The sequence below is a fragment of the Aspergillus uvarum genome (genome assembly GCF_003184745.1).
Source record: "Aspergillus uvarum CBS 121591 unplaced genomic scaffold BO82scaffold_46, whole genome shotgun sequence".
In the NCBI taxonomy this organism is placed as follows: Eukaryota; Fungi; Ascomycota; class Eurotiomycetes; order Eurotiales; family Aspergillaceae; genus Aspergillus; species Aspergillus uvarum.
Window position 1 is genome coordinate 201356 of NW_020291343.1, and position 14743 is coordinate 216098.

General features: G+C 53.0%; 5 protein-coding genes across 5 annotated transcripts; 2 read left to right on the top strand and 3 right to left on the bottom strand.

Annotated features, from left to right (window-relative positions):
• Positions 1-1020: 1020 nt before the first annotated feature.
• BO82DRAFT_385141 (bZIP transcription factor) lies at positions 1021-2192 on the top strand (the record flags this gene model as incomplete). The annotated part of the gene is made up of 2 exons (XM_025638156.1): positions 1021-1430; positions 1551-2192. Exons 1-2 carry the CDS (start codon positions 1050-1052, stop codon positions 2190-2192), a joined length of 1023 nt encoding a protein of 340 aa, XP_025489652.1. The 5' UTR covers positions 1021-1049.
• A 5-nt stretch (positions 2193-2197) lies between these two features.
• On the bottom strand, positions 2198-4201 carry BO82DRAFT_356423 (MFS transporter). The gene is made up of 2 exons (XM_025635722.1): positions 3556-4201; positions 2198-3500 (listed from the first exon to the last, which is right to left on the bottom strand). Exons 1-2 carry the CDS (start codon positions 3880-3882, stop codon positions 2301-2303), a joined length of 1527 nt encoding a protein of 508 aa, XP_025489653.1. The 5' UTR covers positions 3883-4201; the 3' UTR covers positions 2198-2300.
• A 2149-nt stretch (positions 4202-6350) lies between these two features.
• Positions 6351-8560, bottom strand: BO82DRAFT_133425 (cytochrome P450). Its single transcript, XM_025629995.1, has 6 exons — positions 8254-8560; positions 7954-8200; positions 7818-7900; positions 7287-7749; positions 6700-7234; positions 6351-6643 (listed from the first exon to the last, which is right to left on the bottom strand). Exons 1-6 carry the CDS (start codon positions 8341-8343, stop codon positions 6469-6471), a joined length of 1593 nt encoding a protein of 530 aa, XP_025489654.1. The 5' UTR covers positions 8344-8560; the 3' UTR covers positions 6351-6468.
• Positions 8561-9310: 750 nt separating this feature from the next.
• BO82DRAFT_340398 (Diacylglycerol acyltransferase family) lies at positions 9311-12199 on the bottom strand. The gene is made up of 4 exons (XM_025633507.1): positions 11594-12199; positions 10901-11542; positions 10459-10851; positions 9311-10386 (listed from the first exon to the last, which is right to left on the bottom strand). The coding sequence occupies exons 1-4, from the start codon at positions 12142-12144 to the stop codon at positions 9399-9401; spliced, it is 2574 nt and encodes an 857-aa protein (XP_025489655.1). The 5' UTR covers positions 12145-12199; the 3' UTR covers positions 9311-9398.
• Positions 12200-12922: 723 nt separating this feature from the next.
• On the top strand, positions 12923-14705 carry BO82DRAFT_404304 (cytochrome P450; the record flags this gene model as incomplete). Its single annotated transcript, XM_025639430.1, has 6 exons — positions 12923-12997; positions 13050-13145; positions 13210-13279; positions 13337-13892; positions 13942-14317; positions 14382-14705. The coding sequence occupies 6 exons, from the start codon at positions 12923-12925 to the stop codon at positions 14703-14705; spliced, it is 1497 nt and encodes a 498-aa protein (XP_025489656.1).
• Between the last annotated feature and the right edge of the window lie 38 nt (positions 14706-14743).

Genomic DNA, 14743 nt, shown 5'->3' on the forward strand with positions numbered 1-14743 from the left:
ATCTTGAATTTCAATAAACATCGAACCTCGGTTGAGACCTGGGAACTGGAGAGAAGCAACATACTTTGACCGGTTGACCTAAATGTACCCGCCCGATTCCGAATTGCACGACACCTTGATAGCACCTCCCGCGACATCGCTATTCGCTCCCGAGAGCTTATGTCGGAACCGATACGAATGGGACACAATGGAAAGAATAGCGAGAGCACGGCATGCTTTCGGGGACACCGGTAGTTATGCTGCGGGAGGAATGCTACTTGCGGACGGAGATGCCATGCTGATATCCAACGTATGGTCTCTCGCGCGCCGACAAGCTTGGTCGTAGAGACACCACTGGCCCGATGCGTCTCATCGACTGCGTGGATGCACCCGTGAAGTATCCAGGACCGTAGTGAGGTGCTGCTGAGCGGATTGGCAAGGCACCTTAGCGTAGAGAGCAGTATCAGCCGGAAGGAGAGCAAAAGTGCCAACACTTGGAGTAGAAGTAGGACTTACCAGTACATTGACGGCAATGTAGAATCTGTAACCATGTAAATGTGTACAACACCTGGAGCTCCAGACTTTGCCCTGCTTTAACACCTGACGGCTATAACAGAATTGAATAGGCTCATCTAAGGTCATGCCCGAGTTATATACACACTTGACTATTCATGTCTCACTGCTGGCCAATAGCGCATTCAATTACGAACACAGACATCCGATCAAACAGGGGCCATATCCTGCAACTGATGGGTGGGTCTGGGGTTTGAGATTCGATCTTCAATGCTGCGAAGTCACATTTCAAGATTTCAATCAACCAAGACCTTTTTAAGTGATGTGAATACATGCCCTTGATTTTAGCCACTTGAAGGGAGTCAATTGAGTGCAGTTACCTTTTCCTGTAGATTGCCTATCGTGCATAATTCTCAAAAGCGAGCATAACCCAGAACACGTGACCGATGTACCGATTGGCTGCATAACTTGGGCTGTCACGGATGATCACCTTCCACCTTGTCTCGAACCTCAATGTTTGTCGAACACGTCCGACATCTCTGAAGAATGTGGCTCAAATGTCGGATCACAGCCATCTGAGCTCGGCGGAGAAAAAGCGCCTCCGCGATCGACGGGCACAGCAGAATTCTCGAAGTAAAAAGCTGCAGTATCTCAGTCGCCTCGAAGATCGCCTCGAACGGCTAGAGGAGCAAGTCGCTCACTGTCGGCAACACCACACGGACGATGGCGCCCAAGAGCGATCCCGAGAGATAGAGAGTCTCCGGAAACAGAATGCATCTCTTCTCGCGCGTCAACAGCAGCTGAAGACTCTCCTGCAATCCTGGGACATCGATGCGCTGACGTCTCCGGAAGCTCCCACGGGTCCGGCTCATACTCCCGAGGCGGCCGATGTCGAGAGTCTGCGTCCTCCACTACCATCGCCACCACCGCCGACAGCAGTCTCGCGCAGCTTGATAGACCCGTTGGAAGCGAGTAGAAGAATTCTTCCCATCCCTCCGATCGCTCCAATTCTGCCCCCGCTGCCCCCACTCGCAGCTACTGTTTATCCTACCCTCGAGTCAGCAAACTCACTAGAGCCGCTCTGGAAACGCATTCCACTGGCCAACGATGACCCATCAGCCCCGTACATGAACTGGGTGGCCTACCAGGAGCAGATCAGAGCATCCCCGGATTCTCCCTCCTCTCCGCTGGATCTCCTGTACGGCTCCAAGACCAACGTCCTGGCAGACCTAGTCTTCCGCACCACGAAGCGACGGCCGCTGCGCGACCCCGAGCGCCTGGCCTGTGGGTGGCTGGCCTACCACCTTCTCAAGTGGATGTACTCGCCCAGTCCCAGCCGATTCGCTCGGCTGCCGACCTTCATGCACCCGAATCTCGACCAGATCAATATTCCCCACCTTGGGTCGATCGACCTCATGATCTGGCCGCAAATTCGGTCCAATCTGATCCGTCGTTGGCACATCTACGAGGGTCAGCGTGACGATCTCTTTGGGTTCCTGGCCTGTTGTATCAAGGTCCGCTGGCCGTGGGGTGAGAGCATTCTCGAGCGCGACGATCAGGATCAACTCCGCATCCGACGCAGCTTCTACGAGACGTTCATGACTATCGAGGGATGGGGACTCACCCCTGACGTCATTCGAAGCTACCCCAGTATTTTGACAGGGGTTGACCTGCAGTCTATTGTGTATGAGGTCCTGTGATTGATGAACGAATGTTATTATGAAGTAGAGTCTATATTCTATGTGGGAGCAACGGAAGTCTATCAAAACATGTTAAAAGGGTCATTACATCGTCCTCGCGGCCACGGATCATCCATCCAAGTCAACCGGAAACCTCTCGCGGATCATCTTGCCGTATCGATTGAACAGCAACGGGACCGGCACAAACGCCAAGGCCAGGAACCCCAACAGCGAGTTACCCCATCCGATGCCCATGTTGCGGAACATGGTAGGACCCGCCAGAGGTAGCAAGGCGCCCATAAGCGATCTCGAGGCTGTCATGGTGGCGTTTGCGGAGGCCGCATAGGCCGGATATGCGTCGATGACATAGGTCTGGACGGGCATCCAGATGCCGAGCATGCCCACACCGAAGGGGATCATGCCGATAATGGGGACGATCCAGTGGACTTTCTGCGCATTCTCGGCCGACCAGCCGTACCAGAAGAAGGTGATGGGGATGATGCAGCTGAAGATGATCATCAGCGGCAGACGCATCTCGGGCTCGAACTTGCCGCCATTCTGCGCGGTCAGCTTGATGACCATGCGATCGTTGGTCAGTGAGACCGTCAACAGGCCGATGAAGAACCCGATGCCGATGCCGATGTACGCGAGGCCTGCGAGACCGGTGGAGAAGCCGTATCGCTCCTCGAAGACGGATGTCACGGTGGTGAAGAATAGATACAGCAGACTGTACACGAACGCAATGTAGACGGAAAGAAGGAGCACAATGGGCGATTTGCAGAACAGCACCATAGGCCGCTTCAGTCCCTGCACCAGAACCCGACGGGCCGAGGGCGGTGCTTGGTGCATACTGCCGGTTACATCGTAGACGCTGCGAAGGTCGACCCGATCCAGCTCCTTGGCCAGCCGCGCCGTCTTCCATCGGATCAAGAGGGGCGCATACGTCTCCTGGTTCAGGACCTCGATCCCGGCCGAGATGACCGCACCGCTGATAATCAAGAGGTAGAAGACCCAGCGCCAGCCGATCGTCTCGCCGACGAAGCCACCACAGATGGGGCCAATGATGGGCCCCACGAGAGGGCCCATGGCCCAAATGGCAGTGGCCCGACCGCGCAGCTCGGTTGGGAACAAGTCCGCGATGACCCCGGCGCCCAAAGTCACGCAGCCCGAGCCGCCGATGCCGGTGAAAAAGCGCGACACGATGAGGGTGGTCATATTCGGGGCCCGGGCACAGCCGATCTGCCAGACGACGAAGAACCAATTCGCGCCGCTGAGGACGACCCGACGGCCGTATATCTCACTGAGCGGGGCGAGTAGCAGAGGGCCGAACTGGAATGGTCAGTTTTTTGAGTGCGTCTCAGGGGACAAACTGACTCCTACATACCACAAACCCGAGCAGGAAGATGGTTACGCTGAAGGAGAGCAAGGTCTGGTTTGTGACCATGAACTCCTTGGCCACGAACTCGATGGCCGGGGAAAACATGCTCGACGCGAGCGGCGAGATGAAGGTGATGGAGCTGATGAGCGCCAACAAGGTCCACTTCTTGGAAGTGGGGAAGTTCTGGGGGTTGGCCGGGTCATCCTGACTATCCCACCCCACGAGCCCACGCGAGAGATCTGTCACGGGGAAGAGGGTCTTGAAGTCTTCGGTGGTCGATGAGGTATCGGGCTTTTCGTGCAGGCGCTGGAACTCTAGGTCGTCCTTCTTCATGGCTGCTGCTGAGCCGGGGGTTGGAAGTAGCTCAGCTGGCTGGGTAAAGAAAGCTGTATCACGGATGTGAAGCGGATTGCTCAAAGGGGTTTATCAGATGTGAATCAACAGACGGCAAAATCCGGAAGCTGTCGATTATCGTTTAAAGAAACCGTGGGTGCAACGGGGAAAGAAAAAAGCAGATAAATGGTATACAAGAACCCTGCAGGCAGGAGAGTATTTAACTCAGTTATAGGTTATTGCTTCCCCGTCGGGCCCTCGCCATGTTTAACGCTCAGCAGAGGTGCGCCGGCCCCAGTGCGATACGAACACTCCACCTCTGCCATTTAGCTGTCCAGATCCAAGAGCATGGCTGAGTTGAAAGTGGGTTCTGGGGGAATGTTTGGGCACTGCTAGTGCTGACCAGGGCCGCAGTAGCCGATTGGTTCTGACGGGCATTCCCTGCGCGATGATGGTGATAGTGGTGGTGGTGGTGGTGGTGATGACATGAGATAGCGGGGTCCTAAAGTTTTCCCTGCAGGGATTGTGGTATATTCAATCTGTCGGTATAATCCAACGTAGCTACGGAGTAGATACCTAACTACCAAGTATAGCGAACGGACACAGCCTCGGGATCCTGTGATGATCACGCTCTATGTTGGATGTAGTATTGGGTATCATGATTCCATGATGCGGGAATGGGAATTAGGGCAGAAGGCCGGCCATGGGAGAATGGCTCAGCTCGGCCCCATTCCGGGCAGAGAGCAAGTAAGCGGACGATCCTGCGCACCACTTGTATCTTTCTTATTCTTATTTCAAATCTGAGGTAAGTACGGAGTAGTCCAAACGAAGATGGCGATATTAGCCTTGATCGACTTTTTACCTGATTATTTCCCCTCGATGATACATCCAAGAAAAAGGTAAGTCAGGGGTTGTGTAGAATCATTTTGTTCTGGACTTTTTCCTTCCCCACCGAAGAGAAAGGAAATTCTTGCCGGTGGTGTGGCAGTCGAACAACAAGGAGGCTAAAAACACCGACAACAAACAAGAAAAAAAGCTTCAAGCGTCAAGCGTCAAGCCCCCACGCCTTCCGCTAAGGAACTTTGGGCTGAACGAGCAGGATTTGCTAGTGTACCGTCTATACAAGGCTGTGATCACACTAGAAGTTAGCAGTTGCTTTTGCGGGAATCTGACCCGGCAACGAACACCACACTCAAGATAAGTAAGCTGAGGGCGCGGCTCTCTTGCGGTCCACTCTGTTGTCTAACGTATGTGCTATGGACATGGGCCTAGTGTTTTGGGCGTCTAGCCTAAGCCACGTTGTTCGTTCATTGTCCCTAGCGTTGAGTTACTTCCTAGTGGAGTGGATCGTAGTGAGTGAGCGAGAAGCGAAGGAATTTTCAGCCTTGTTGTTATTTTTAATCCCCATGGCTTTCTGGTTGGTGGGTAGGTGATGACTTTTCGTCGATTTTACCCGAGCCAAGCATTGTGGGATGATTTTACTACCGTAGGTAGTGGCGTGCTGAATCGTCGATTGCATTATCGTACCTGGTGGTCGAGGTTCCTCTGGTGACTCTGTGGTGTTGTTGTTTCTGGTCGGGACGGAGATCCCGACCGACCGCTTTTCGTTCTATGGGGTCGAGTATGCTTATGCTTTAAGAGTTATGTGACCAGATCAACTACATAAATCACCTACGGCTCACTTCTCATGCTAATAGATATCCGATATACGACGGGTATTGACTCATTGAGGCGATAGTTAGATCAACAGTAGGGGTGTCTGGATCGGTCTCGAAAATAGCAAGTTTGTCGGCACCAATCTCCCCACCCAGCATACTTCCGCTCAGTTGACAGGCAGGGGGGGGTTTATCCGGGTCAGTATCAGGATTAGGTTTAAAGTACCAAGTACTCCGTACTTTCTCCCCTTATCTGGAAATCATGTCTTAATCGACCTGATAAAAACTCAATCCATAGTCAGTTACTTATTCAATTAGAGGAGATTAGGTGAGCAATACGCTGGCTGGTCTTGGATTTTGCCGGAATCTGGTGGAAGTGGTAGGGATGGTGGATTCGACTGAGGATATGACGTGGCACGGATGGTACTGTTCAGAGTACTAGGTAGTAGGTCTGAGGCTGAGGCTGATGCTCTTGCTGATGCTCTTGCTGATGCTCTTGCTGATGCTCTTGCTGATGCTCTTGCTGATGCTCTTGCTGATGCTCTTGCTGATGCTCTTGCTGATGCTCTTGGTAGTCAGTCTGCGAGGGCGCATCTCGGCTACTCTTTCCCGAGTTATGGTCGGGTAGGGTTTCGGGGTGGCCGAAAGTCACGGGAGGGGTTCGATAGTACCATACAGATTTCATGCATGAGATGATGCCTGGCTTGGGCCGATCGGAGCTCGCCTAGGTAGGGTAGATAAGTGGTCCATGTGCTAGTGGGTATAGCATAGACACGGAGCGGGGTGAGGTGAAAATACTCAGTGCAATGTACTTGCTACGAATAACCATGGGCCAGGCAGTCTTGGATAAGTGAATGGGATAGAAAACTAGAATCACCCCTCAAAGTAATCATCACCACTGACTACGACCCAGCGCCCAGCGAATTGATCATCATACCCGCTCGACCTCCTCGTATTGCCGCGGAATTAACCGCACGGGCAACGCCTTCTTCATCCAAAGCGATGTAGTCCGCTGATTGGCCCACCCTTCCCCTGCCGGCATCAACTCCGCATTGAAGTTCCAGAACAACTTACTCACGATCAACTGCAGCTCCGCATATGCGAGACTAAGCTTCCATTAGGACCTTCATCAGTTAAACGAATCGAAGCAGGCGGCACTTACTTCCTTCCCAGACAGTTCCTGGGCCCGTAAGAGAATGGATGAAACGCCCCTCGATCATCTTTCGCAAACCGTGCACCATCCTCGCCGTCCATCCATCGCTCCGGCCAGAATGTGTCCGGGTCGCTGAAATTGCGCGCTGATCGGTAGCATGCCCAGTGATGGAGACCAACGGAAGTCCCCGCGGGGACGAATTGACCGCAGACGAGTTGCCCCGGGGCCGGACTGACTCGAGGCAGTATGCCGGGCACGGGAGGATACATGCGAAGCGATTCCTCGAGCACAGCGTGGAGATATGGGAGCCGGGCGGCGCGGTGAACAGTGATGTCCCGCTCGTTGGAAAAAGCCGTACGAATCTCCTGCGTCACCCGCGACAATGCGCGTGGGGTGGTGAGGAGATAATACATCATGCCCGAGAGAACAGTGGCAGTGGTTTCACTGCCCGCGACAATGAGGGTTTGGCTCTGCGTGACCATTTCTTCGAAGCTCAGGCCCTCGGGGCCTATGGCCGAGCGAGAGCCTTTGAGCATGTAGTGGACTATTGGAGCCTTGTTAGCGTGAGGTAAGAGGAAAGAGTGCAGCTCACGCACCAAAGTCCTGCCGTTCAATCTTGTGTTCAATTCGACGAGACAGCTTGTCTTTTGCCAATTGATATATGTATACACGATCTTGCTGAAGGTGCCTCGGGGCCCAGAGGGAAGCGGCCCACAGGCTCCATAGAGACGGCAACAGATACTTGGCAGCGCGGAAGTAAACGTGTACTTCCAGCAGTCCGGTGATAGCGGCGAGGTAGCGAGAAAACACGCCCTTGTCTAGTAGATTGAACGAGTCCCCGAAGGCCAGGTCGCCGATGATGTCGAACGTTGTGAAATTGAACCATTGTACCATGTCCACCACACCACCTCCCGTCTGATTAGCGCGGTGACGGAGTTGACGGATGAGAAGGTCGACATAGTGTTGAAGGGCTGGCTCTTGGGCGCGAAGAGCCTTCTCGGAAAATGCATGCGATAGGAGACGTCGGAGACGTCGGTGGTAGTCGCCGTTGGCTACTACCTGCATTGCAGGCATTTTCCCACAATGGTTAGGGCAGGAGGCAATAAAGTAGATGGGGATAGACGTACGACACTCCACTGCCCGTTCGGCGGACGGATAAAAAAGTCTTGATCCTTCTCAAAAACAGCTTTGGTATCACGAGTTCGGTGGCCTTGCACAACGTGAGAGATGAACAGACCGGCTATGCGACTAAACCAGACGTACCGCAAATCTCGTTCCAGGCCTGACTGGAATTATATGACAAGCTGCCGGGCGCGATGCGGACCACCTCGCCGTACTGGTCGTGCCATTCCTTGGTTTTAAGATGGAGACATCCCCTAAATTCGAGAAAGATTAAGTACAGCCTTGTTGCCCGAGCAAGGATTGGCCCGGGATAAGATCGAAGCGGGTGCAAGTAGACATTGTATACAAGTTTGGCACTAAAGAGTATGCCGAGAGTACAGCAGATTGCCTGCGAAGAACTAGTCAGTCAAGGAAGTAGGTCAACCACCGAGAGATACCCACGAGGAAAGCACGCGAAATCGACCAATTAGGTAAGGGCACAATTAGAAGGCTCATAACATGGAATTCTCTGTTGCCCTGTAGAGAGTCCATGGCTGAACAGCCGAGCGATGTCTGACTTCCTTTACCTAAACAACAGTGCCTAAAAGCCCTTGCTCAGCGTTGTGATAACAGCGCAGGGATTGCGAATGAGATAAGTGTCGGCAATAATCAATACCTGTGATGCGTAGCCAGTGTAAAATAAATACCGAGAGTTGTCAATGCAATCGAAGACTCTCTCTACCGCTGTATATACTGAATCTAGCCCGGCGATACAAGGTAATTTACCTCTGTAGCGGCAGCAGAAAGCTGTGAGAGAGGAGACATCCTGGTCATCCTTATATATCTCATTGACCGGCCATTGTTCTATGTCCTACTCGGATAGGTCGGCTGCCAATCGATCTAGGGATCTGCGGTGGAAGCGCAGGGATGCGTGGTGACTCTGGGGAGAGCAGCTTCATGCAATATGGCCGGTGAGTTGTCAGAAAATCATCTCAGACTGCCGTGCATAACGTGGACTTGTGCACAATTTGTGTATGAGCATCGGGCATAATGCTCGTTTGTGCTGAGGGATCTGCACTCTTTCGGGAATATTGGAAGCAAGGGATCGATGCTGGTTCTTTGAGCATGGGTTCGTGGTCTGGTGTGACGTAGCTACAGATGGAATCATCTTTGTCAGTCAAATGCGTGTGCTTAGGTTTTGATTTGATGAGATAATTTGTACGTAGCCAGGATCATGCATTCTCTGCTGCTGAAGGTGGTTTTGAATGCTTGCTGGAAGCCGTGTTTGAGAGCAACTGAGTTTGTGGAAGGAGAGGCTGTTGCGAGAAGGGAAGATTGAGAGGGGAGTACTACCGGGCCGGGGTGACTTGTTCTGTGCAGTAAAGAGCCTAAGCCACCGTAGGACTCCGGCGGCATGGGTAATGAACTCTTTTGGTCTATCATATAACTTACTCGCTAAAGGTTCCTCACTTGCAAATTTATATGCAGCTGCCTGAGCCGTTCAGTATTCAACTCTAGAGTCTAGTCCAGGTATAAAGTGACAATGCCATATCCGCCAGATCCCACCCAAATTCCAAATCAACCGATTAACTCCAATAATCTCAGAATTACTCCACAACCTCAAACTTCACATCCTTGTTCGGCGCAAACGTCTCCTTCCAATCATCATACAGCTTCCCCAACTCCTTCACATACTGAGCATGGACCTCGTCAATATACGCCTCATCTGGCTCCCACCGCTGCTGCTTTACCTCGATCGGCTTCCCGACCACGACGTTCAAGGGTCTCCGATGCGGACAGAAAAGTCCAAACCGACCAGTCGAGAATGCCACGCGATGGCCCACCGCGAACTCCCACGCTCGCGCCACCAGCCCCAGCGCAGTTGAACTGTCTACATCCACGCGATCGAAGAGCTCGTTTTCACCGAACGCGATGACAGGCACGAGATCGGCACCGGTTTGTACCGCCACTCGCACAAATCCCTTGCGGATCTTCACCACCACACCCATGGTTCCGGGCTGCGCTATGTTGTACTCCCGACTCCCGCCCACGGTGATGGTGATGGCCCGACCCATCCCGCGGTCGTCGTGGCCGCCGCGTGTCAAGTGTCGGATACATGAGGAGCGCGACACGCCACTGGTGCCGAGTGACAAGAGGTATTCGCGAAGGAGAGGTGTGGTGTAGAAGCTGTCCTTCATGAGGAGTGTGTTGGTGATCCCCGGGAAGAGTTGGGAGAAGTCGGCTGCCTCGGCGGCAAAGGCACCGATGGCGCCGCGGAGCGCAATGCCATGAGGATGGTAGCCAAAGATGTAGCGTCTCTGCGGCGGAAGAGGCACGGTACGGTAGAGGGTGAGCGGGAAGTAGTTGGCGTAGGTTGTCTTCCAGATGGAGGAGTGACGGAATCGGTCGTTGCGCAGTGATAGAGTGCCGGTTTTGTGGGCCTTGGAGATGAATTTGATGTAGAGGATATAAAGAAGGGCAAAAAGACGAAGACGAGGGACGAGTAGGAGAGAGTAGCCTAGCACCGGGAAGAAGAGCCAGGTGTTGCTCAGCAGAGTCATAAGGAGAGTCTCGTAAACATCCGTGAGGAGAGGTCTGGCATAATGGTTAGCTTTCTTGTAAATTGAAGCGAGGGCGGTCGTGAGGCGAGGCTTGATCAGGACTTACTTCGAATCTCCCTTGCCTGCTGTTGTGGGCTTCTGAGCAGTCTGAAGCACCATACCCTGGCGATTCTTGACTTCGTACAGAGGACAGTTGGTTTTCATTTCCGGTAAGCGCATGGCGAGCTTGCCATGGTCACGAGACTGCGCAATCTCCAGGATTTTCTCTGCCGCTGCAACTCGTCCCTCCTTCCGATGGCAGAGTCTGGCAAGCTCGGCCGCCTTCTCCTTATACGACTTGTTGTTCATAACTTTCAAGAGTGCCTTGCTCAACTCCTTCGCGCTGATCTTGGGCGCACGGCTCTTGTTGCCATAGACGCCAATCCCAAGCCATTCCGCTCGAGCTGCGTTCTCGTAGCAGTCTTGCCAGGCCGGAAGCACAACATGAGGGACACCGTTTCTAGAGAGGTCAGTCACAGTCGCCGGGGTAGGTTGGCTAGGAAACTCACTGAATAGCCTCGTACCACGAGTTGGCACCTCCGTGATGGACAGAGCAGACTACCCCACCCGTCTCGAGCATCGCCATCGGCTCGACCTCAAACCAAGCGCGGACGCGGACTGAATCCTCCTCCATCTCCCGTTTCAATGGCTCGATCGACCGACCGTAGATGTCGTCCACATCGTGCGGATGCTTGGGCAGTTTCCAGAGAATCTGGACTTTCTCCCCCTTCCAGCCATCGAGAAACATCTTCAGACCAGTAGCAATCTCCTCCGCAACCTTGGGATCAGGAGCATACAAGGTACCTAGATTGACCAAAATAGTCGGAGCATTCGCGAGCCAGCGCGCCATCTCCGGGTCCTGCTTCTGCACCGATGCAGTTGGCAGCAGAATTGGCCCACACGGCAGAATGTTATCGGGCATAACACTAAATGGCCAGTCCAGCTCCAACAAGCCCGGTGAAATGTGAAATCGATCGGGACGCCATGCATCTGCGAAAGGGAATCTGCCATGAATCTTATGTTTGATTCGCCATTCTCTGATTTCACGACGTCGGCCACTGCCGTGGTACATCTTCGCCGTCTTCAGCACGGCAAGGGCATTGAGGGGGACTGTATGCCATGGAATGGGATAAGCAAACCCAGTGCCAGGTCTGGAATCTTGTTAATATGGGTCCGAGGCTAACAAGACTTGCAGTACATACAGAGGATACTTCCAAAGAGGCGCAGAATTGGGTTGCATGCCCAGGACGATGTGACTGATTGACGTTGTGTTGATAAGGATTGCCGTGTGGCCGGCATTGTACGCAGCGTCTCGACCCTGAAGGAAGAAAAAATCGACTGCGATCGCATCCGGCTTCACTTCCTTGATGATCTCGACGCAGCTTTCATAGATATCGACATACTCGTCCTCGGTCCAGCCCCAGATGTCTTCACACAAGGACTGGAACCCTAAGACAGCGCCATGGTAGCCGGGCGGATGAAACGCACCCCTCTTTCCGGTCCGGATGAAGACATCGGTGTTCGAGGGGCCTCTCACCGGGTGAAAGTGGATGCGAGATCGGAAATTCTCGTCGTATGCAGCAGCATTGTCAGCTACCAGCTTCTCAACCCGGCGTTCAAGGACAGGGAATGAGCCAATATGAACATCAACATTGCCTTGAACAAGAAGCTCATGAGTAATGGCGAGGATGATGTTTGTTTGACCATGTTCGCTGTTTGCCAGGAAGAGGACCCGGGTGCGCTCGTCTGCCATAGTCGGAAGAAAGAATCCGTCTGAGTGAAAGTGACAGATTTGAACCACAGGAGAGGTAAAGGCTTGTCACACGAAGGGCTTATATAACTGAATTCTCACCAAAATGGCAGAAAAGGGGACGAGGAACTCGGAGGAAAAAGTGGGGAACCCCAATTGGTGGAATAGTCCCAGAATGATCTATCGCGAAAAATGGAAAATGGTGAAACATTCACATTCGGACATTGACCGTGCTTGAATAACGGTCTGACATTTTGGCATTGAGGCCCTTATATGGATCTGAAACCGCGACAAGTCAGAGTACACGGTGTTTCTGGTAGATGAGAGCGGATGCGACTGCCGCAGGGGCAAAGCATAAACTCTGGGCCCGAGGATCCCCAAAAATGGGGCAGATCCACTCTTAACCCTGACCCGGGTTCGATCTATCGTCAGGAACTCAAACCACGCACCCAATCATGATTGCCAAGTATCACGCATACATTCTGGTCTGATCTGATTAACTGGATCAGAATCAGGCCGAGCGACCTGTGCAACGGAAACATGAACTGAGACTGGTAGATGCATCTAGCCGGATGGGATCAGGAGAGTAACTTTGCCTCAACAGCGGTACTGCTAGTTCAAGCGTGATTCACCCAAGGGGCCCCGGAGGGACCATGGCCCATGCATGATAAATAGATCTGGACATAGCACGTCTGAGGGGACTTTGTGGTGGTCAATTACTTACGTTCTTGCAACTGCATTCGTTCTTGCAATCACTCTCGTTAAGATGATCTTTCTTGCCATGGCCGTGCCCTCGGGGCAGTTCGAAATCAATCCTTCGGGTATAATCTCGCTTCCAATCCTCGCCATTGTGTTGGTATGTTGGAATCATACAAGCTTCTTGACGGGTATGACTGACACACCACCAGATCCCTTGGCTTCTCATTCTTTTCATTCAATTGCTTCCCAAGGGACCAATCATCAAGGGGGTTCCAGGCTCGTTCCTTGATTTGTTTCTCTGCGGTGTGCGGTTTCCCTTCCCCTTTGCACAGACAACGGGACGACCGTCTAACCACCCTGCATCTGCAGTCTGCCACCAAGATCGCCTTCCTGTCCGGTCGGAGTGCTCACTACTTTCATTCGTTGCACGAATCATATGGTACGTATCCCCTGATAGCATGTGTGGCCTCCGTGCAAATCGACTGACATGACTCAGGCAAGATTGTACGCTTTGCTCCCGGCCAGGCCACTACAAATACCATTAGAGGTCTGCGCAACATCTATGGTGCTGGCTCGGGAAAAGGTACCGCCTTCCTTAAGACCGGTTTCTACAAGGGTATCTCGAGACGGAATATCTTCACCGCGAGTGACCCTGTCTATCATGCCTCGGTACGAAAGCTGTTCGCTCCTTCCCTTAGCCCCGGATGCATGCAGGCCCATGCAGGTGTTATCAAGGAGCGGATTCTCGATTTGCACACGACGATGAAGGAGAAGCTAGAGAAGACAGATACACTGTCTTTGAACCAGCTACTCTACTGCCACTCCGTCGATACGGTGTCGGAGGTGCTGCTTGGAAAGTCTTTAGGCTGTCTCAAGCGTGGAAAGCCTTATTTCTGGACCGAGCAGCTGCCTCGCATCTTCTACTGGAGCACCATCCGTGATCAATTTAAGGGCTCCGGAGTGCCGACCATGATCAAATGGATGCTGCGCCATTTGATCCGTAAGGGTGTCCGCCAGTCCGCAGAACAGGCGAGAATGAGACTCATCAATGAGTAAGTGATGGCCTGCAGATGATTCAGTTCGTGGCTAACATGCAAACAGACAGCTTGGTGCATCCCACACTCGTCGGGACGTCATGGTTGAGGTGATGGAGCGGGCAGGCACAGGCGACTTGCCTGTTCCTGAAATTGCCGAGAATTTCTCCGCCATTATGCTGGCTGGTTTCCATACCACTCAGAATGCTCTTTGTGCGACCATCTACTTTGTCCTGACCCATCCTGAAGTGCATGCCAAATTGAACCAGGAGTTGCGCTCGGCCTTCACGTCCGCAGAAGATGTTTCAGGGCACGTTGCACAAGAGCTGCCATATCTGAATGCTGTCATCACAGAGTCCCTTCGCTTGTATCCTCCTGTCCCAGTGGGCGGTCCGCGTGTTTCACCCGGAGCCTACGTGGATGGCACCTATATCCCGGCCGGAGTAAGTCTATCTGATATGTTCCCTGTCCGGCTTTTCCCCCACTAACCCTGCCTTCCCGTTTCAGACTGAGATCTGCACTTCGATCTTCGCATTGCACCATAATCCCGAATACTTCAATGAGCCCTACGAGTTCATCCCCGAGCGATGGACGGAGCCAGGCTGTACGGACAAGAAGGAGGCTGTCCAGCCTTTTCTGGTGGGCAGTCGGTCCTGTGTTGCCAAGTATTTCGCCAAACAGATGATGCAGCTGACTCTGGCTGCGTTCTTCCTGGACTTCGATGCAGAATATGTGGGTCCTGTCAAGGATTGGCAGCGCGAGAGTCGCTGCTACGCTTTCTGGGAGCTTCCCGACCTGAAGCTGAAGCTTCAGAAGCGTGAGATTGATTAATTGACGGAATGCTCGATCGATTCAAGATTCTAGATTCA